Source organism: Cryptotermes secundus, unplaced genomic scaffold (genome assembly GCF_002891405.2).
Source record: "Cryptotermes secundus unplaced genomic scaffold, Csec_1.0 scaffold106, whole genome shotgun sequence".
NCBI classification, from domain to species: domain Eukaryota; kingdom Metazoa; phylum Arthropoda; class Insecta; order Blattodea; family Kalotermitidae; genus Cryptotermes; species Cryptotermes secundus.
The window spans coordinates 856,813-879,941 of record NW_019734310.1 but is presented as its reverse complement, the minus strand read 5'-3'; the positions used below and the strand labels follow the sequence as shown (position 1 = coordinate 879,941).

Here is a 23,129-nt window from a genome sequence, read left to right as displayed (position 1 = left end):
CACTGCTTCAGGGACCACCTAGTCAGAAGGGTAGTCGTGGAGATATAGGACTTGCCATCTTGAATGGTGAAATGGGTATTAAGGGTGCTAAAGGCCTGAAAGGGGAACCTGGTAGTGAAGGACCTCAAGGATTGCCAGGAAGACATGGACCTGTTGGAGAAAAAGGAAATGTAGGACCAAAGGGTGCACCAGGACTAACAGGACTGAATGGTTTACCTGTAAGTGAAGAAATAACTTTCCTTTATATCATGACCAAATATGGGCAATTTAATTTGTATTGTTTTAAGAAATTGCAAGTGCTCATTGTTCATTGTTCATTGTCCATTTATTTTCCATATATATCCCTACAAGTTAAAAAACCAGGATGTGGAAATTGTCCTTTGAATACAGATATCAGATATCAGATACAGATACTACAGAACTATGGTTTTCAGAGAAGTATTTTGCACTCTCATATAATATTATGATTTAATAGTTATGATGATAATGATAAGTGATCTAAAAGTAGTTATGGGAATATTAAAAATCAAGGATGAAAATAGCAAGACATTTAGCACCCATGGTGAGATGAGAAATGCATACAAATTGTGGTCCAAGAACAACTGAGAAGACCCATTTGAATACCTAAGCTCATATAATATGGTTCCTTAAGAAATATGATGTGATGATGTGAACTACATTCTTTTGGGTCTGGATAGTGCTTAATAATTTACTTACTAATAGATCACTTTCACCTTTCCTTTTCTGCAAACGTGCTATATGTGTGTTCTATCATTGATTGGATAATGCTATTCTGTTAAGTGTGGGGGATTTCTTGATCATTTAAACTACTATCACCTTCTCAAGAATTCTTTTCCATGGACTTAATAAGTTAGCATGTTGAGATGTGATAGAAAATTTCTTTTTATATAGTTGACATTTACTCCCCCCCCTCCACACTTAATTTTAAGAAACACTACTTCATTAATTATTTCCTTTGCATGAAAGTACTTTAACATGAAATGAATAATCAGAAATGCGTCTATTAATGGTGTGCCTTACAGTGTGAAGTGACTGAAATGAGGGTACAGTAAACCCTCATCCACTGTGTAAGGAGTTCAAGAATAGCACATTAGGTAATTGTATGTTTGACAGACTTATTATCTTATGGGTTAAATGGGAATATGTGAATGTGGCCGCAAAAATCTCGCATTTGTACCAAGACAAGTAGATTTTTTGCGCATACCTACACTGTTTTACGCTATTGAAAGTATTGTATAGGGGACATTTTCCATTTAAAATCCTCTCCAGTACCTCTAATTTCCAATATCTGCTTTCAATCATGTCACCTGGCTTCCCTAATTTCTTGTACAACAATCATTGTAATCCTTAGTAAAATCTCAAGCTGTCATAATTCTAAAGTTCATAAAATCTTCTTGGGCCATCAGTCATGTCATTTGGGTAAAAATCACCAATGTTTCAGAGATCATCTCAGCCCTCATCATCAGGGTTTGATATTGGAGACAGAGATGGTCCCTGAGATGTCAGTGACTTTTAACCATGTGGCTGATAGCCCAAGAAGATTTTATCAGCATATTCCTCCTTACACCACCTGTGTTTCTTTGTATGATAGTATACCGCAAAATGTTTTCACTTATATCTGAAAACAAATTCTGTCTTTCTGTACTGTTACAACTTCCTTTCCTACTTACAGTGTTTTCCCCTTTTCAAACTTAAAATTGTTTATCTGCCATTCATAATATTTTACTGTATCCTGCATTTCCATGTGTAAAAATCATAACCAGTTTTTCTCTACCATGCACAGTATCACCTTGCCCTTCCTACTGGTTTTCCAGAATTATACAACAGTTTGACATTGCATGTCTTTGCCTTAGGGTCAGAAAGGTCTACCAGGTGATACCGTTCCCGGAGCCCCAGGTGCACCTGGCCTGCCTGGTTTACCTGGTTTGGTTGGCATATTTGGAGCACCAGGCCCTAGAGGTAAATTTACAAACATTAAATGTATCTGAACTAAACTTAGTTATAGTAGAAAGATTTCATGAGAAAGGAATGGGTGAACAAATAAAATGATCAGTTAAGTCAGTCTAACTGTCACAGCATAGGCATAAGCACTTTGCTGTGTATACTGCAGATTATGATTTGATTCTTAGCCCAGAGACCAGCTGATCTTATCTGGGGGAGGGCTCAGATGCTTCCTCAGTTACTACAAAAAATGCTAAGACAGTACCTTAAAATGAGCCATTAATCCCTTCCAAATAATTGTTCATAATAGTTCAATTGTTTGAAATTTTGTATGCTATGCAGCTGATAAAGTGTTACTAAATAAATCAAGAAATATGACATGGCTGGTCAGTCAGTTATGGTTTAAAATGAGCATATGTTCATGTCAGATGTTTCAAAGGTGGATATCTCTGTCTTTCTTGCCATGGGGAATTAGTGGCTGGTATAGGAATGAAATGCCGGTCATGGTAGCTGAGCGGTCTAAGGCATGCACTGTCTTCGCTCGCTCGGAAGCCGAGATTGTGGGCTCGAATCCCACTCAGGGCATGGATGTTTGTGTGAGTTTTTCTGTGTTTGTCTACAGGTAAGAGGCCTTGCGACGAGCTGATCACTCGCCCAATGAGTCCTACCGTATGTGTAAGATCTAGAAAAAACGAAGTGAATGGAGAAGTTCATGGAGGTAGGCCTAGGCCCACTGGGGCTGTAGTGCCAGGAAAAAAAAATAGGAATGAAATGGGTCACTATTATTAATACATCTGCCTCTAGGACAGGATGGGCCTGGTGGTGTAGCAGGATTGAAAGGCTTGAAAGGAGAGATTGGACAGGTGGGCCGGAGGGGAATTGATGGAGAACAAGGACCACAAGGATTTCCTGGAATAGGTGGACGTATGGGCATTCCTGGATTGCCTGGCCCCACTGGTGATCAGGGGTCAGTTGGACTCCCAGGTAAATTAACAGTACAGGTATATAATTCACACCTATTATGTAACTAGCTGTTTGATTCACGAAGTTTATTGCCATCTACTGGACAGATTAATGCATTTTAATATTTTGCAGATTTGTTATACAGTATCAGATTTTGTCCACAACACGTTATATCCATCACTAAAATTATAGTGCATTATTCCAAATTGATAAGGATTTCACACAGACTTTTCAGGTATTTAATATCTATTACCATGACCGCACCATTTGAGAGACCAAAGTATAAGTGGAAATATTATATTAAAAGGATGTTAAAGATGTAGCATCTGAGAGTATGGATTGGATCAATCTGACTCAGGCTGGCTCTTGTGAATATGAGAATGAACCTTCAGGTTCCATGAAAAGTGAGGAATTCTTTGACCGTCTGAGCTTCTGAAGGGCTCTGATTCATTGAGTTGGTTCATAAGCCTGTATAGTCTTTTTTTTTCAGGCCCTCCTGGTCTACCAGGAAGACCTGGATTACCAGGACCTCTTGGTGCTAAGGGTGGCAGGGGTGATTTTGGACCGCAGGGAAATCCTGGCTTTAGAGGACGACCTGGATTTCAGGTAAGAGTGGGAAGTTGTCATTGTCGTATAAGGTTGCCCAATAATTTCCTAGTGCAAGGAAGAAGATATGCAAGCTATATTATTTTTCTGTTAAAAATAAAATGAATTTGCCTTGCCCAGCAATCCTTGGTAATGTTCCTGCTTGCTTAATAAGAGTGTGAAGTGACTGCTACATTTATGCAAGAGAAATATGGACATCTACAAAATATAGAGAACTTCAGATATCCATGTTCTGACTACCCATGCACATATTTAATTCTCTTTATGTCGTGAATATATCTTAAATCTCAAAAGAAAAATTAATCGTTTTTCTGGCCTATTTGTATGAAGAAATTAGCCATGATTTAGAAACACAATATTGTTAAAATCTGATGGTTTAGAGGTATTGTATTGCTTCAGGGTCCACGTGGTGACCCCGGACTTCCAGGAATTGAAGGGCCCCCAGGAGATTCATCATTCAGTGGTCCCAAGGGAGAACAAGGTGAACCAGGTGAGAAAAAATATAGCTCTGCGCTGTGTCTTAAGAAACAAAACCAACGGTAAGGTGAAAATTTTGAATAGCACGTGACTGAAAAAAATGTAATATATATTTCACTGTAGTATTACACATGAACAGACATTCAGAAGTCTACTTGACTGACTTTGCTGAAGAGTCCAGTAACTAATTAGTTAAGTAACTAGCAAATATTGATGGCTGCACAAGTGGTTAGTCACTGGCTTCCCACTGCAGCATTGGACACATCCAAAGATACAACGCACGCAGCCACAAAAGTAGAACACATCATAAGACACAATATACACACAACATTAGAAACATAAGAAGAACGACCCCCATGCGGATGATTAATAATACACACGAATTTTAAAAATATGACATATGAGATAATGGGTTTTAACAAGTTTTAAACACAAACTTTATTATTATATAAGGACATATACAAATTGAATATTATTTGTAAATGGACATATAAAGGCAAGCATTGAAATGGTTACTGGATCAATACACCTGAAGATGGCAGCATACTGCCAAAACATGTAGTGTAGAAGTGGTAGATGGGATTGTATGCACTGGAAGACTGTTAATATACATACATTATGAATATGAATCAGTGGAACAGGACACTAAAATACAACATACATCTTTCCTAACTTTTCCTTTTGTATCAAAATTAAGGAAGATGAGATAGGATGGTCATGTAATATAAACATGGAACATTAGCACTTACACTTCTGAAACATGCTGATCTTTGTTTGTTTCTTTTTCATTTAAGGCTACTGCTTTACCTATTTCAGGTTTGAGAGGGGAACCAGGAATTGATGGTCTGCCTGGTCTGGATGGTCTCCAGGGAGAGCCTGGAGAACCAGGAAGGATTATTAATGGTATTCGTGGAGAACCTGGGCAAAAGGGTGAACGTGGGTTCAATGGGAGCCGTGGTCTTCCAGGACTGTCTGTAAGTTCTATTCACAAAACTTACTCCTTTACCGTGCCAGTGTTGAGGCACTATCCTAGAGGCTGGAAGGTGGCATGTTCGATTCCCAATGAGGTTATTGGATATTTTATTTGACCTAACCTTTCCAGCCACACTATGGCCCTGGGGTTGACTCAGCCTCTAACAGAAATGAGTACCAGGAATCTTCCTGGTGCTAAAGGGCAGCCAGCATGTAAGGCTGACAAACATATTACCATCTGTGAGCCGAATGTCTAGAAGATGTGGGAGCCTTGACATCTCACAAACATGTGGGCCTCCACAGCCTGTTATAGCAATTGCTTTACCTTCACAGTGATGGCACCAGATCATTTGATATAATCTTCAACTGCCATGTAAAGTAACTTCTTCCCATCTAAAATGTAAATACCTTACCTTAACAATTAATGCCCTTTAAGTGTCTGAACACTCAAACCAAAAGTTTCCACTGCTTACAGAAAGAAATTTGATATTCTGGTTTCAGTAGTTGCACTATGACGAAATTTGAATTTTTATGGTGACTGTTGTACTGTAGTACAATCCTGTTAGAAGTGAAAAAAATACAATAAATTGTAATTTAAGTAAGTTATTAATAGGCCGTGCCATAGCTCAAGTGGATAGTTTCTAGCTTTCCACCGCGGTGGCCCAGGTTCGATCCCGGGTCTGGTCAAGTGGGATTTGTGGTGGACAAAGTGGCACTGGGGCAGGTTTTCTCGGAGTACTTCATTTTCCCCTGCCAATCTTCATTCCACCAATTGCTCCACAATCACCCTCACCTGACATCTGGGGCTGGTACAATAGGCCAGAAGTGGCCGCAGTACAAGGGGCTAAGTCCCACCCCACTAGCAATTAAAAAAAGTTATTAATAATTTATATAAGCATATTATTTTTAACTAGCTGTACCTGGCCACGCGTTGCTGTGGCAGATCGAGTGAATTTCAAAATTCTGATTAATTATTTTCAATCTAAAAATGTGAGTGCATGAGAATTCTGAGCCCACTAACTACAAAGAATAAGGCATGCATTGTTATAGGTTACCCAAACACTAGATTGTGGTTTTTAATGCCACTATAGTTTGAATGTACATATGTATGTTTTCTTCTGAAGCCAAATACCTTGTGATGGTCTGAATCTCTATCCAGTGCTTTCTGCTGTTTTTCTTAGTAAGAATTTGGAATACTTCTACAACAGAAATATTAATAGTTCTAATGGAAGGTTGTATTAGTATGCTCATGATTACTCTAAGCATGTTTAGCGTTAAATATCCATATTAGGTGGTAAAGATACTAAATGATGTTTCAGTATTGCTAACAGTTATGTTTATAACCATTATGTTTTAAGGGACAACCTGGTGATATAGGCTTTGAGGGACCAAAAGGAATAACTGGTGAGAGAGGTGTACCAGGATATACTGGTTTTAAGGGTAGGGATGGACTACCAGGGTTCAAGGGCCTGCCTGGAAACCCAGGTCTCTCGGGTCCACCTGGACTCAAAGGGGAGAGAGGCAATGAAGGAGAACCTGGAATATTTGGCAGACCAGGTAAAGATAGATATATTTATATTTACATCTACATCTGCCAGTATGCAGCATGTAAATGTAGAAGTTATGTATCTTCATTTATGGTTAGTGAGCTTATGTGCTCAAATAAAGTCATGTTTACTGTGAAAGTAGTGACTGATAGTGGTAGAGATGATGCAGATTCAATTACACTGACCGCAGTTAGCGTAGTGGTATAATTTTGAACAGAGTGAGTAAGGAGAAAAAGGAAGGATATGCTACTGTGTGTTGACAGGTATGTAGCACTACTGAGAATTAGGAATGTCCATTAATCTATCAATGAATGTTATTTATAACAGCATTTTGATGTGTGTGTTTGGGTGGGTATATGTGTATGCTTTAAAGTTCCCAGTTACTGTTCTTTGATCTATTTGATCCTTGTCTGGTACGAGTAAAGAATCCACTTCAGTTTAAGGCATGATTCTGTTCAGGGAGATGATAAAGATATCCATCAGCAGAAGGAACTTTCTGCTAAATATTGTCTTGAAGGTCCTGAAATTCCCTTTAAAGTATATACTTTGCAACATGAGAGACATGGAAGGAATGTGGAAGTCCAGTGTCTGGTGATCTTTCCCACTTATAGTGTGAGCAGTCAGTTTCACTCTCTGTGCCCTTTCCCTGTTCAAATGACATGTGACAAAACTCGTTAATAGCAAAGCTTAGCTTAAGAAGAACAAGCTGTTTCTCCTTCCACTATGCTTCTGTCCCTCTTTCTAAGCTATGATTTTGGCTCACATGGTGTCACAGTGCTAAAAATTCTTGGTTCCTAGCAAAATGTTGGAAAGGGGTGTCACTGTGTTCATTATTCTGACAGTTGTTGTAATGTTTTGAAGGTCTGCCTGGTGATGCTGGACCTATAGGACTGCAAGGTTTGCAAGGGTTACCAGGACCCAAGGGTCTGATTGGAGAACCTGGGTACAAGCAGTTTGCACCTGGCTCCAAAGGTGAACCTGGAGTACCAGGTCTGCATGGACTAAAGGGCTACCAAGGCATACCGGGTGAGACTGGTGTACCTGGACTGCCTGGAAAAGTGGTATGTTGGAAAGGAGTGCATACAAACAGCAATAATAATATGGAATAAGTATGTCAGAAACCTTGCAAATGATAATAATAATAATAACAATAAGACGGAGAAGAAGAAGAAGAACATACACTGAATATAACATATTCACTTGTCAAGATTTAAATGCCAGATACATGTCTAGCAAAGCAGTCAAGGAAAAAATAGGGAGTAATATATGAAATTTTAATTGAAGAAATATGCACAGCTTTTAAATATACATTAAAAAATCAAGGAATATTTAGATTCTTGAAAACTTAAACAGTGGCAGTTGGTTGTTTAGTGGGTTTAAGGCCAACATAACTATACTAATTATCTGAAACTATCATCACATTAAATCAGATGAAAACCTGAACCAGCTTAACATAATTATTAGTAGACATAGTTTGAAAACATATCTTATTAATCAATTATGGCTGCCAGTTTGCTTGAAGGCTCTAAAGATGTTTGATGTATGGAAGATGTTACCAAAGTTTCCATAATTATTTTTACCACAAACATGGTCCATGCCATTTCACATTTCTGTATACATATTGTGCAATATGTTCTTCAGGGTTCCCCTGGTGAGATTGGTACCCCAGGACTTCGTGGATTTCCAGGAATTAGTGGAAGCCCAGGTTACCCAGGAGAATCTGGTCCTGCTGGTCCTCCAGGTAAAGCATTTCATTTATCTGCCATGTTCTAAGTTGCAAAATATAGCTGGAGCTTTGTATCATGTGTATTATTTATTCTGTTTGCAAAGGTGGTAGAACTGTGTTTACTCAAATTATGAACAAACAGATTTCCAAATTAAAGTCTGGAGTTGGAAACTGCTCACACTACTGCTATCACCTGCTGTTACATTGTGCTCATCAAGCTCGCATTCACTATCAGATGAGATCGTTTCATCAGAGTCACCCTCCAAACCCTCTCTTATTCCTAAAAATCTTTGATAGTCTGACAAGAAAACTATATTCTTTTAAATAATATAGTACAGCACTATTGTCCACAAGACTACAGTGATCAGTGTCTGTGTTCAGAACTTCCATCCCTTCCCCTTTCCCCTCAACTGCAAACACACCGAGAAAGTCTTATCTATTTATTACTGTATTTCATATAGAAAGAATATCAGATGAAAGAATACCAAAGCAAATAATGAAATACCTGTCAAGGGAATACAAGTGCAGATTCATTGGCTACCCCAGGAAAGGATGTATGGAAATGTGAATAATGTAAACCATGGAGTGGGAGGAGAATAAGGAGAAGAAGAAGGCTGTGTGTCTTCAGGCTTCCTTCTGACTCACTGAGAAGACACTGTTTCAAAGCTGACAAATTTTGAATGAGTGTGAATGGCATGATTGTGTAACTAATACCTTTCAGATGAGCAGTGGCCCTCCTAGGATCAATGTTTATGAATAAATCACAGTAGGAAAGCATAACCAAAGTCTGTGTAGAGCAATGGGCATAATTTCAATACCATAGCTACTATAGGTTGACTCAAAAGAAAGAAGTATTTTAGCACAGAAATGTCTACATAGTATCACACGTTAAACAAAGCATGATTTATCATTTAACTGTGGATAGTATTTAAAATGATTTCTTGTATTTCTCAGGATTACCAGGTTTGGGTGCAGAACCAGGTGAAAAGGGAAGATCTGGTTTTAATGGACACCCAGGAAAACCAGGAAGACCAGGCCAAAAGGGAGCTCCTGGGGTCTATGGACCTGATGGGCCAATTGGAATACCAGGACGACCAGGTGGTATAATCCAAGGTCCTAAAGGAATATCAGGTTCTCCAGGTAAGCAGTGCCTTGACTGATGCATGGAATATAGCATAGTTTAGTCCCTGTTTACAATTTTATTATACTCTTTCTAATTAATTCATTGATAGACATTTGTATACCTGTTTAATCCCATGGAACATAATCATGGCCAACAGAAGTTAATATAGGAGTTCTAGAGTAGAAGAAGGAAAACAAGAGTCCCACTAAATGAATGTGAAAAACGGTGTTTCTCAGAACTTGTACTATGACCTGTGAAGATTTTGTAATTTTGGGGTACTTTATTTAGAAAGGACACCAAGACTTTGATGAATGATGGATACTTTCCATTATTACTTTGATATGGTTTTCCCCTTAAAATTATTTAACCAGAGTAAACAAAGTAAAGGTTGGGTTACTCAGGGAATAAGAAATAAAGGATGAGTTGGTTGAATATATAAGAGAGTAATAAAGGAAGCTAAGAAGAAGGAAAATGATAGGCATGTAACTAATGCAAAAAACAAAACTAGAGCAGTGTGGCAAATAGTGAATAAGGAATTAGGAAATAACCTGGAAAGGGAACTGAGAATATAACTAAAGTGCGGGACAAGGAAAGAGGCTAATACACAGCATATAGCTGAAATGTTTAATTTATATTTTGCAGACATAGTAGGAAAGCTTGTCAAGCAAAATAATAGTACGATGTTGTGCTGTAAAGCACCACAGAGAATAAATACCTGTAATGAAACCATGTTTATTTGTCCAGTGACAGAAAACGAGATGTTAGAAGTGGTGAAGAAACTTTCAGCAGGTACCGATGAAATACCGGATTATGTGGTTAAAAAATGTATAGAAGTGGTTAAAATGCCATTAACCCACATTTCTCTCTAGAAGCAGGTATTTTCCCATAGAGATTTAAGATAGCAAAGGTAAAACCACTTCATAAAAAGGGAGACAAGAAGGATATGAAAAATTATAGACCAATATCCCTTTTGTGTGCTTTCTTGAAAATCTTGGAAAAGTTGATGCATAATGGGTTACTCTCCTTTTTGACAAGAAATACCATATTAACAGAGGCCCAACATGGATTTAGGATGAATAGGTTGACTGAGACTGTAATTTACTCTTTTCTAGCAAACATACAGGAGTCAGCTGAGAAAAAAGAAAAACAGGTTGGAATTTTTTGTAATTTAACTAAAGCATATGATGCCATAAATCATGACACCTTACTTTCTAAATTACAAACATATGGAGTTAGAGATGTGGCAAAAGCGGCCTCCGTAGTCTAGAGGTAACATCCCCACCTCATGATTCGTAGTATGCGGGTTCAAATACCTGGCGGAGGTTGTCGAATTTTTAAGGGCAGAAAAATTCAGGGAACAAGTCCTCCAGGAGGGACTTTAAGCCGTGGGTCCCGTGTCGTAGCTTTACGGCACGTAAAAGAACCTCATATCTCCAAAGGAGGTCACTGAGCCAAATTAACGGACGTTTCCCGCCCAACAGCAGTCTCTAATACCTCTGGTAGATGGGGGAAGCATTATAGATACCTCTCAGCTAGTAGAGCCGGTCTCGCTGGCTTTGCGGGACTGATGGTAAGCACCAGTACCGGTAGGATATAGAGACTGGTAGAAATCATAGAGGGAAGCACAATGGACCAATACAGGTCTCAGTGCATGGGGAAGCCCACCCTCTCCAATAACTAACTAACTAGAGGTGTGGCAAACTTATGGTTTAAATCATATTGGGCTTACCAGAAGCAAGTTGTTGAAATAAGTTGTGATGGCAAAAAATATACATCGGCTCCAAGAGAAATTAAATATGGAGTACCACAGGGTTCAATGCTTGAACCATTATTATTTTTATTATACATAAATCATCTGCCTTTGAATATCAAAGAGGTGAGGATAGTTTTGTTTGCAGATGATATAAATATTTAGGTAACAGGTGAAAAGGGACATATCTTGCAGCAAAAGATAAATAAAGTCATGAATGAGTTATATGGATGGTTCAATGCAAATAATCTTATATTGAATACTGAAAAAACAATAGCAGTGGCATTTCATAATAGACGAGAAAGAGATTTGATGAAACCTCAAATCAAATTTGATAAAATGGAGATCTCCTATAAATGTGAAACGAAATTTCTAGGTATACATGTTGGTGAGCATATGGAGTGGAAAGCAGATATGATGTTCTTAAGCTCAAAACTTGATAAAGTCTGTTACATGATGAAATCCCTTGGGAATGTAACAAGCCATCAGGTTATAAGGAGTATTTACTTTGCTNATAATAATAATAATAATAATAATAATAATAATAATAAAATGCCATGTTAAACTACATTTAGAAAATTTAGAATAAAATAACGTAGTTCATAATCACAATACATGCCAGAAGTTAAATCTCCATGCTCAGTTTTGCAGAACAAATGCCTATAAGAAAGGAGTACTGAACATGGGAATAAAATTATAAAGTAACATACCAAATAAAATTAGGGAGATAGAAAAAATGAGACAGTTTAAAAAAGTAATGAGGTCATATTTGGTACAACATACGTTTTATTCTGCAGAGGAATATATGTTAAATTAAAGATGGTATGTTTGTGAAAGGGGGGTATTTATTTTTAATTATAGAAATTGAAATATTGTATGTTTAATGTGTCTGGAACGTTTCACATGACAGTGATTTGATGAGGAAGGAAGAATGGATTGGTTGATTGATCGATTTATTGATTGATTGATTGATGTGAAATGGATTGAACTAGTTACTCTGTTGGGGAATTTATGTTGTCTTAAATTTTTAATATAGTTTATATGGTATGTTGGACATGTACATAATTTGTGTATGTAGTTAAATATTATAGTATTGTTGACTTTTATACAAATAATTTGACTTGTTCTATATCGGGAGGCTGTATTGCAAAATGTGGATTTCTGGAACCAATAAAAATATGAATATGAATATGAATGAGTAAAAGTGTTTTGAGTCATATTCTGTGTTGGGAGGTCATTTACTTGAGCAGCTACTGCCATTTTTAGTTGTGAATGTGTTAAAAATAATGAAATAATAGTTTTTTATAATGACCACCAGGTGAAAAGCTGTACATTGTGGACTCACATAATTTGCAAAATGAATGATGTCTCCAGATTTTTTTAATAAAACTTATAGAGCACTCTCAAGGAAAATAATCACTCATTAGGTTCACTCTAAAACATGAAATAATACTTTGTATTACTTTTCACACTGACATTATAATATATTCACCATTCCAAAGGATTGCCTGGGCTGCCAGGAAGATTGGGACCTCCAGGGCTACCAGGGCAGGAAGGACAGCCTGGAGTTCCAGGTCCCAAAGGCATCCATGGCTCACCAGGACTCCCAGCACTAAGGTATAATAAACATCACAGTGACTAATTTGTATCCTGTTGAGTCTTCATTGAGCAGCTGTCAGTTAATCAGTTATTTTTATAAGCCTATATATTCAGCATAGCATTTGCAAAAGTCAACCATTGTACCCTACCCAATCCATTTCTAATCTCTACAGCCCATTCTTCCATGAATTAGTTGAGAATGGTGACCCCCATCTGAACTTAGGTCTCGTCCCTTAACATTTTGTTACCATAAGTTTCTGTGCATTCCTCCCCATATTACATGCCCCACCCTTCCTACCTAATTAGGTGAAGAATATAGGCTCCTCATCTAATTTCCTCAATTTCTCTGCTATTTCATCTTCTATGCATCATACTTAACACTTTGTTATCACACACATACTCAAGCGGTTAGTTGCTGGCTTCCCACTGCGGCAGCCCGGGTTTGATCCCTGGTCTGGTCAAGTGGGATTTGTGGTGGACAAAGTGGTGCTGGGGCGGGTTTCCTCCGAGTACTTCAGTTTCCCCTGCCAATCTTCATTCCACCAAATTCTCCATCATCATAATCACCCAGGGCAGGTACAATAGGCCAATCAGTGGCCGCCGTGCCGAGTGGACCCAGCTGGACTCCACCCCCCACTAAGCGAATTTGACAAAAAGAATCACACACATAATCTGTTTTGAGGGTATATTTACACATTATCCATTACCTTTGTTTTAAAATGTAAAATTCTAATAATTATGACATTCCAGAGCTGGCTCTGTTTCTGCCTTTAGATAAAACACAGAAGAGCAGAAGAAGGAATTCTTACTCTGCAGGGCCCGTTGAATAAAACTATTCTTCATATTGATGAAGATAAAAAGCTTCAGTTAAATGCTAACCAGGAGGTGCTTCTTTGACAGAAGCAGCAACCTTCCCTCCCCTGTCAAAATAGGTTGGTTTAATGTGTCCTATGTGACCTAAAACTGTCTACATTCTTTTCTGAACATAGGCCATACACTTACAGAAGCAGTTACAATTTTGAATATTCCTATTCTTCAGTTTTAAGGGCATGGCTGGTACTCCTGGCCTTCCTGGGTTGGAAGGAATCCCAGGACCAAAAGGAATTCAAGGAGATTCAGGCCTCAAAGGACTTCCAGGATATGCAGGCAGGAAAGGAGAGAGAGGTTTACCTGGTATTAATGGGCCCAGTGGGCTGCCAGGAATACCTGGTCCCAAGGTAAGTGAATGGAGGAAACATGAACAACCAATCAACTAACATTATGGAACAGGTGTATGTGCACCTCGTTGGCCCCTGAGCAGTTAGATTTTGTTTAGGTTTGGTATCCAGGGGTCTGTCCATCACAAGTCAATTTATGATGGATACGAACATTCTAGTTCCAAAAATTTGGTTCCTGTCAGATGGGCCCTAAAACACAAACTGGAGATTTTCAAAAACTGGCTCCAATAATTTTAATTACATTTCAGTAATTTATGGAGACTATTTCCCTAAATTACACTGCAATGGGGTATCTTCAGGGGCCAAACGTGAAATACTGATTTTGTTGAAACTGGCTTCACTGGTCAGGTGAATTTCACTGTTGCTTAATATTCATCAGTAACAATCAATTTCATTTCCAAGATAATGCAGTCATGGTCAATCATGAAGAGTTCTGTCTTCTGGGATATAACACTGTGTAGTCCACTCAAAGTTGGCTTTTAATGGACTACACACTATTATCTCTCAAAAGATATGACTCTTCATAATTACTGGTGCAAGAACCTCAAATCCTACAAGTTCATATGTGAGAATGTTTGTGCAATGTCTTTGCATTGATTTTTTATGAAACCCAAAGGTCCATTACCATATTCACAGGAACACGTGACTATTCCCTAACCTGAGCCTTATGAATCCAGTCCACATTGTCACACCCTAAGATCAATTTTAATATTATCCTCCCATGCATGCCTAGACTACCAAATGGTGTATGAATAGGTGCATGAAAAAACTGTGTTTATGGGAGCCTGGTAACCATTGTACTGATAAGCCTGGCACCTTGTGGCCATAGGTGAAATCCTCTAGGGATACTTGAATGTTTGTATAGATTTCTTTCTTCCCTAACTCTCTATATGATCTCTCCTCATTTAATGAGGAAATTTCATGGGTGGCAGATATTTACTTCCAGGCAATGGTGTCTCCATCTCTGTGAGAATGTTTGATTTTATTTCGCATTCTGCAGGGAGAGAAAGGTGCACGTGGTGACTCGTTTCCTCCAAGCCAAAGTGTGCGTGGTGCCCCTGGTGATGCAGGACCCCCAGGTGCTCCAGGTGAGTTTGTTTGCAGACTCCTATGTGGTTATACAATGGACTCTTCTTCAGCTTGGGTCTGAGAACATAATTTTTCTTGCACATTCAAACTGTGGTGACACCTTTCATTTTAAAAAGTTCACTTAATTGCTCTGAACTTCTGTTTAATTCACAAATTCTGTTGATGATTTCCAGTGTAAATTAAGGTCTCTGCTGCTGAAATTAGTCATGTTTTATCAACATTAGTCCATCATCTTCAACATTTTCTATATTTGTTGTGCTTGGGCATGTTAATTTATTTCTTTCTTTGCTAGAAAACCCAACTCATTCGATGAGGCAGGTTTGCTAGAGCTCTCATGATCCAGTCAGGCTGATGGTTAGATTCTGGATCTGTATTCCATGTCATTAACATCTGCCAACAGATATCACAAGCAGGAATTTATTTTCAGTACTCTTTGCTTCTTATCTTGAACACAAAGCCTTTCTTGGAACCAGTTAATTTTTTTATGGAACAGTGGCATTTGTTGCACATGTCGTAGCAATAGCCTTGGCCATAAGAGGGTTAATGCAGCTGGTGCTTTTTATTCTGTGGCATTCAAGTATGAACTGACTTTTGTAGTAAGATATGAAATTCAATGTATCTCCAAAGAAAGGTCACTGTTTGGAGAGAGAGAAATATTTAATGAACTGGAAGTACCTGACAGCATATGGCTGGTGTATCATTTCATGTCTTATTGTGTTTTTATTCTGTTACTGAGATTTTTAAGGAACAATTTTTGTTTTTGCAGGATTTAATGGTGGCCAGGGACAAATGGGTAAACCAGGGCGTGATGGACTTCAAGGTCTCAAGGGAGATGATGGAATACCAGGACGTCCAGGTCTACCAGGACTGCCAGGTCCAAAGGGTCAACCAGGGTTTGCAGGCAGGCCTGGGTTGACAGGGAACAGAGGGCTTCCAGGTGAATTATCCTTTACCCTTCTTAACCATTCTGGGTTGTTTTATTATTTTTCATGTCTAATGTCTTTTGTAAATATTTGCTTTATTTTTATGGTAGCTCATTCCATTGTTCAGAGTCCCCCATTAGCTCTTGATACCTACTGAGCTTGTCAAGAAAGTGACCTGAAGGTTCATGGCCTTGATTCCAACATTTCAGTTTTTGATACACACACAGATGTGCGTGCAAACACATGTGCATGTGTGTAATACTGTCTTATAATTAAATTATTTATTTATGGATTATTTACATACTTAACTCATATTTATATATGTTTATAACATGTTTCAATAAAATCAATGTTCCACAACTAAATAGTTGCATTATAAGACTTGTTTACATGTGGTGGTTCAACTAATATAACAGGATGCTGAAATACAATATTTAGACCCTTAAAAAAAAGGTAAAGCTATCACTGTTAATAGGCCGTCAAGGCCCCCACATTTTCTAGACAGTTGGCTAGCAGATGGCAGTGAGGTTGCCAGCATCATGTGCTGGCTGGCCTCCCTTTACCCCCAAGAAGATTGCTGGTACTCATTTCCCTTAGAGGCTGAGTCGACCCCAGGGCCATATTGCGGCGGCTTAAAGGATTAGGTCAATTGAAGAAATCCAGTGACCTCATCGGGAATTGAACCTATGACCTTTCAGGTTGCAGCATAGTGCCTGAACCAACTATGCTACCGCATGCTCTATTTAGACCCTTAAGCCAATTTAATCCATTTCACAGTTTCACAACTTATTTCTCAAAGCTCCACCTGTGCCTAGATCTGCCAAGTAATCTTTTTGCTTGGTTTCTCTCCCATCAAAACTCTATGTAATTTTCTGCCTTCATTTCAGTTTTTATTCAGTAGCTTCTATACTTTGACACTTTCCTTCATTTCTTGCTCCCTGTTCTCAACTTTTATCGTTATAAACTTAAATGGACTTCTGGTGAGATTTAAATGCGTCACTTTTAATCAAAATACACTTCAGTTGGAGTGAACTATTTACAGACGAACTGCTTAAGTCACTTTTTATATCTTTGAACTCTAAGTATAAATACAGTAATTGCAGTTGGTTCAATTCCATCTCTTTAGGTTTCCCTGGTTCTAGAGGTGACCCATCTCCACCAGGACCCCCTCCCAAGAGCCGGGGCTTTTTCTTTACACGACATTCGCAGACTATCCAGACACCAGTCTGTCCCAGAGGCACAGTAAGACTGTGGGATGGTTTCTCTTTGCTACATTTCCTGGGGAATGCTAAGGCACATGGCCAAGATTTGGGTATGTACCATATATTTCGTTGGTATTATAATAATAAATTCCTTATGAAATTAGAATATTTTGGTATGCAAATAAAATATGATTTTATTTGACTCCAGTCTGCACTATACAATTTATAAACTTTTAATTTTACCTTGTATATAATTTTATAAAGTGTAAAATTAACCCTCTAAAAAAATAAAACAAATCACCCATTGATATCAGTGTACATATGATGGCTGATTTAATTATTGCAAAAGCTTGTAAAATTTCAGATTTTGAATCATATGATAAAAATAACTGTGGTTATTAACTAGGTGAAGTGCTAAGGATGAAAATTTGTCATGCTTATTAATGCATAAAATGCGAAGTACATCATTCTTTACAGTTACAAATTACCTTACAAATTAAACTGAATTGGAAATTGAAGACAGACAAACTTAAGAAGCGTTACTGATCTCTATATATCTGGTTTCATATGTATTAGAAGCTTCTTATGAATATACTCTTTGGGGATGGAGGCCGTGTGACTGGTGTTATAAATTCAGTTCTTATATTTTATGAAATAAATAATTTTCTCCTCTTCAATCTTTTTTTACTGATACACAGTTTATAGAATAAAATTCCCAAAAACACATTTTTTTTTTAAATATGGCAAACAAATTTATGGGCCAGATTTATGCAAATAAGCATTTGACTTCAGAAGCTCTTGAACTCACACTGATCCATATTTTTTAAAATTTAATGAAGATGACATATATATGACACATCCTGATGGAATTCCCTTTAGAATAATTTTCTGCCTCATTTATTTGGGATACATAATTATGAAAGGAAATCTAAATAAAGTTGTGCTATGATGCAAACATAAGTACTTTTAGTATTAATTATCTTGATGTCACCCTATCATAGGGGCACCTGGAAGCTGTTTACAGAGATTCTCCACGATGCCTTTCATGTTCTGTAATATCAACAATGTTTGCGACTACTCAAGCAGAAATGACTATAGTTATTGGTTGAGTACTGATTACCCCATGCCTGCAATGATGACACCAATTGCAGCAAGAGACCTGAGGCAATATATATCAAGGTAAAACGTCAAATAACATAATCAGTTTTATGAAAGTTGCTTTTAGTAATTTCTTTACCCAAGTCCTGTAATTTTCCAGAAATTCTTCATAACTGACTTATTCATTTTAATCCATCAAATTCTCCACAAATAAGAATATCTAACTAATTCAAAATTGTAATCAACTGTAAACAATTGTAACTATTGTAATTTTAATCTTACTCATATATTAAATTGTTAATATTCAGAATTAACTTGACTTGTCCTATATCATGTACAATGATCTACAGTGATGAAATAAATCAATCAATCAATCAAATATTAACAGTCAGATAAGCAACGTTATTTTTAGACCAAGCTTCATGAAAACTGGTGTACTGATTTAAAAGTTATTTGGGGTGGAGAAACACACATAACACATATACACTAACACAGAAATGTGGTATTATGAGAGTGTATTTCCTTATAAAGTACAGAAAAAGTGCTAATAAAAAGGTAGGCTATACAAATGAAGAGAAACTATTATTATGCCATGGCAGGACTGTCTCCTCTAAACTAATCCTCTGGTTGGTTAAGTGAAAATCATCAATATTCTCAAAAGGACTGAAAGACGCCTTCAATATCCATTTTATGGAAAACTGTACAGTGGATAGTCCAACTGAAAATGTACAACAGATGCTCAAAGAGGCTAAGGAAGATAACAGAGATCATTGGGTGTTGACTGAGCTTTGCTTGCTGCCTGCTTCATGCTGGTTTCTTCCTTGGCTTATTCTCCAGCCCTGAAGATGGAGGTGACATATTCCTCCAAAATGTTTGTTGATTTAGCAGGCTACACAGCATTACATCCTAGGAGATAGAACTCTTTGTAACTACTGCTATGGGAACCTCAAATTCTACAAGGATATAATATTGTATGCATTTTTCCTTGCCATTAGGCATCCTGCTCATTTCTGCAATCCACATAGCATAGGTTTGTGTATTGGAGGGGACTTGTAGCTGTTTCTTTGTAGAATATAAAATAAGTACTCTGAGAAAAGATATCCTCAATAAAAGTCCTTGTGTCAACAGGTGCTCTGTGTGTGAAGCACCCACTCGAGTAATTACAGTGCACAGTCAGTCAATACAATTGCCCGAATGTCCTGATGGCTGGGACCCACTCTGGAGAGGTTTCAGTTTCTTAATGGTAAGGAAATATCACCTTATTCTTATTTTTCCTACTCAAAGATTGGGTGCTTCAAGGCTATTTATAGATCTTAAAATTATCCTTGCAGTCTACATCCAGATCTTTCTGTGTCTCTTTATCATTTGAGATTATGTTAAGTATGTTTATGGTTGCATGTCTAGGTTATTCTGAACTGAAGCATAAGCTGTGGTTCGATGAAGGATGTTTAAAATTATTAGACCAAAGGAAACAAGCCAAATTGCAGTGGTTACAGGATCCAAGGGAAATAAATGGAGATAATCTGAACAATATAAGACATGAAAACAGCAGGCATTTTGGGAATAAAAAGAGGGAATATCTTGATTGATGAGCCTGCTGTCTGAACACATAAAAATTATTATATACAAAATTATAATTTTGCCTGTGGTTCTGTATGGGTGTGAAACCTAGTCTCTGACTTTAAGGGAGGAACATAGACTGAGGGTGTTTGAGAACAGGGTGCTGAGGAGAATATTTGGACCTAAGAGAGATGGAGTGACAGGAGGTTGGAGAAAACTGCATAATGAGGAGCTTCATAACTTGTACTCTTCTCCAAGTATAATTATAATGATCAAGTCAAGGAGGATGATATGGGCAGGGCATGTAGCACAAATAGCGGAGAGGAGGAATGTATATAGGATATTGGTGGGAAAGCCAGAAGGAAGGAGACCACTGGGAAGACTAAGACATAGGTGGGTGAACAATATTAAAATAGATCTTAGATAGATAGGATGGGATGGTATGAATTGGATTGATCTGGCTCAGGATAGGGACCAGTAGAGGGCTCTTGTGAACATGGTAATGAACCTTAGGGTTCCATAAAATACTGGGAAGTTCTTGAGTAGCTGCATAATTGGCAGCTTCTCAAGAATGGCTGAGCTCCATGAGTGAATGAATTGTTTATGGTTGTATTCCCTTTAGACATTCCTTCACTTTTAATTAATATTCGTGTACTGCTTCTACTGCATTTTCAGTTTGCAGTATGGGAGCCATTATCTGCAAAACTTGGGATCAAAGGCTTTTCAGCTTTCTCGGTTTTGGGTTCCTTAGCCAAAAGAAAAAAATAGCACATATAAATTCAACAACTGTAAACATTTATTAACATTTAATTTACCTAAAATGTGCTTGGAGTTAAACAGTGTGAGCCAAAATTGTCAGTTTTGTAAGCAGAACTCTCGAATCTTTTTATATATGTGGCACCTCTATTGCAAAATGGTAGTTAAAAATAGGGTGGAGGAAACTTTGTAGATTTTTGGATTCCAAATACAAGGTGCCATACTGTATATATTATATTATTGATTTGTTATCTCTCTGTAAAACTACTCATAGCGATGAACTAAGAAATCTCTTATGTGAAACTACTTTTTCTTTCACTTCTTTCAGAAAACCTAGAAGCAAGCATTATAGTTCTGCTAATTATAGAATGTGACAGGGCTTTGTTGTTAGCAGTGTTAGTACTTCAGAGATTATGTACTGCAATACAGTATCGGACCTCTCTCCCTCTTGTTTCTTTCTCTTGAATAATGGAAGAAAATGGAATATATTTTCATTAAGGATAAAATTCTTTTATGGATAACTTTATGACAATGCCACTACACCCTTGTTAAATCCTCTATTACAGCACACAGATGCAGGAGCTGAGGGTAGTGGTCAGTCTCTTGTTTCTCCTGGTTCCTGCCTTGAGAATTTCCGAGCCACACCTTTCATAGAGTGCCATGGCATGGGGCGCTGTAACTACTTTACAACAGCTTATTCCTATTGGTTAGCTACCATAGAAGATCGGGATATGTTCCGAAGACCACGTCAACAAACACTTAAAGCTGGAAGTCTTGAAACAAGGATAAGTCGCTGCACAGTTTGCATCAGACAAAGACGAGAAAGCCGTCTAAATATTGCTGACACAGGTGAAAACATACGACCAGTTTACATCCCACCAGGAAACTAAACTCGTAACTTCCGTTTCACTCATCGCGGTGCTTAAAAGAAACTTGTAAAATATTATTCTCCTTCTAGGAAGTGTGTTAAGTGTCAAAATATGGATAAATTTAAAGAGAACTGATGCAGGGCCATTTTCTAACTTTGAGTTTTTGTATCTCTTGCAGCAAACACATATTTATTAACGAGCAATTGTGAAATACTAAGCACTGCATATACTTTCATTTGGAAACAGCATATTGTATCTAGACCTATGGAATAATTCAGTATAAATGTAGAAATGAAAAGTCTTTATGTTTGTGCAACAAAGGATTGATTTTCCACATTTATCTTGGACTTTGGCATGCTCCCTATATCAGATAAAACCTGCAAGTTAACAGTTATTTTCAATTTTAAATTAATGTGAGAACCAAAATATTTTCTGTGGACAGCAGAACGACAATTTAAAATACACATCTTCAGAAACAGTAGCATTCTTTCTTGATATGCATTGCTTCAGTTGTACAAATGAATTAGGAAGTATGAAGAAATGTTTGAAATATTTCAAAATGTTAATGTAAGAAGACACATTTGGAACAAATGGATGTTTTAGTTCTCTTTCATTCGTCTGCTTTAATGCCTCTGGCTAAGAATGTTTTCAGTCGGCACCTACACAACTACATTACAGGAACCTGTGTGCTGCAGTGTCATATAATGAAGGATAACAATGCAACAGTCACTGTTCAACAATGTGCCAAAACTGTTGTTTTAAAGAAACAAAAGGACTACAGTTTCTGTCATCATTCCATCATCATCATCATTTCTATTGTTTCATTGCCATAGATTATTTCAGTTTGATTATATGTAACCCTTTCACTGCCAGTCTGCCAACATTAGCCTGCTATTCAGAAGTTGGACATCAATGCAATATTTCATCTCTACACTTATTGTGACATTAAAAATTACATTTGTATCTAATGAAATTAATTCCTTGCTTTTCTACTTTGCTGTGTTATTTCTTGAAACAAAATGCTTATCTTACGGTACTAGAATATTTTGTAGAAAAATTTTATATTCATATATACCGAACACTTTTCTGTATGAAATGTTGCATGCACAACAGTGAAAGGGTTAATGTGTTAAGATTGAGTGACATATTAAAAATAAAATTATGCTCTTATTTGTACAGTTTTATATTACTGTGTTTGTATGTAATTTACTTAATGAAATTAATAGTGCTATAGGTAAGCTTTCAAAACTGAATTTATTGACGTGTCTCAGAAAGGACCTACTGATATAAGGAACATGCAGTTCCATGTTTTATGTTTAGCCTTTATAAGGCAAAGTAATTAGTTACACTGCCAATCCACTGCCAGTTGATTATTAATCAATATATGTCTGCAATATTAGCAGGCCCTGTGTTTCAATCACACAAATCAATGACATGGTATTATAGGCTTTATGCTGTTTTTTCTCAGTAATAAACCAACAAAGAAAAGTGTTCCTACTTCAGTAAACACCACATAACTTTAATACCTAATGCTATTCTAATTTTGATGTCCGTATTATACTGTACATGTCATACAGAGATGCTTAAATAATGAAACAGTTAATTTTGAATTATAGTTACAGAATGACATCAGCTTTCTTCATCACTCTGTACTTGAAACTTGACTTAATAAACTATTTAATAACAGGGA

General features: G+C 37.3%; 1 protein-coding gene across 1 annotated transcript in view; it reads left to right on the top strand.

Moving 5' to 3' along the window:
- LOC111868426 (collagen alpha-1(IV) chain) overlaps positions 1-23,129 on the top strand; it is a 151,660-nt gene extending 128,531 nt beyond the window's left edge. The window contains exons 17-34 of the mRNA XM_023859036.2: positions 12-218; positions 1,875-1,980; positions 2,767-2,946; positions 3,416-3,531; positions 3,931-4,021; positions 4,825-4,982; positions 6,339-6,537; positions 7,389-7,588; positions 8,169-8,268; positions 9,208-9,393; positions 12,629-12,743; positions 13,765-13,942; positions 14,943-15,030; positions 15,798-15,968; positions 17,081-17,266; positions 18,158-18,335; positions 19,383-19,497; positions 21,137-23,129. Coding sequence (XP_023714804.1) covers positions 12-218; positions 1,875-1,980; positions 2,767-2,946; positions 3,416-3,531; positions 3,931-4,021; positions 4,825-4,982; positions 6,339-6,537; positions 7,389-7,588; positions 8,169-8,268; positions 9,208-9,393; positions 12,629-12,743; positions 13,765-13,942; positions 14,943-15,030; positions 15,798-15,968; positions 17,081-17,266; positions 18,158-18,335; positions 19,383-19,497; positions 21,137-21,460 — 2,898 coding nt within the window. The 3' untranslated portion in view covers positions 21,461-23,129. The remainder of the gene's footprint in view (positions 1-11; positions 219-1,874; positions 1,981-2,766; positions 2,947-3,415; positions 3,532-3,930; positions 4,022-4,824; positions 4,983-6,338; positions 6,538-7,388; positions 7,589-8,168; positions 8,269-9,207; positions 9,394-12,628; positions 12,744-13,764; positions 13,943-14,942; positions 15,031-15,797; positions 15,969-17,080; positions 17,267-18,157; positions 18,336-19,382; positions 19,498-21,136) is intronic.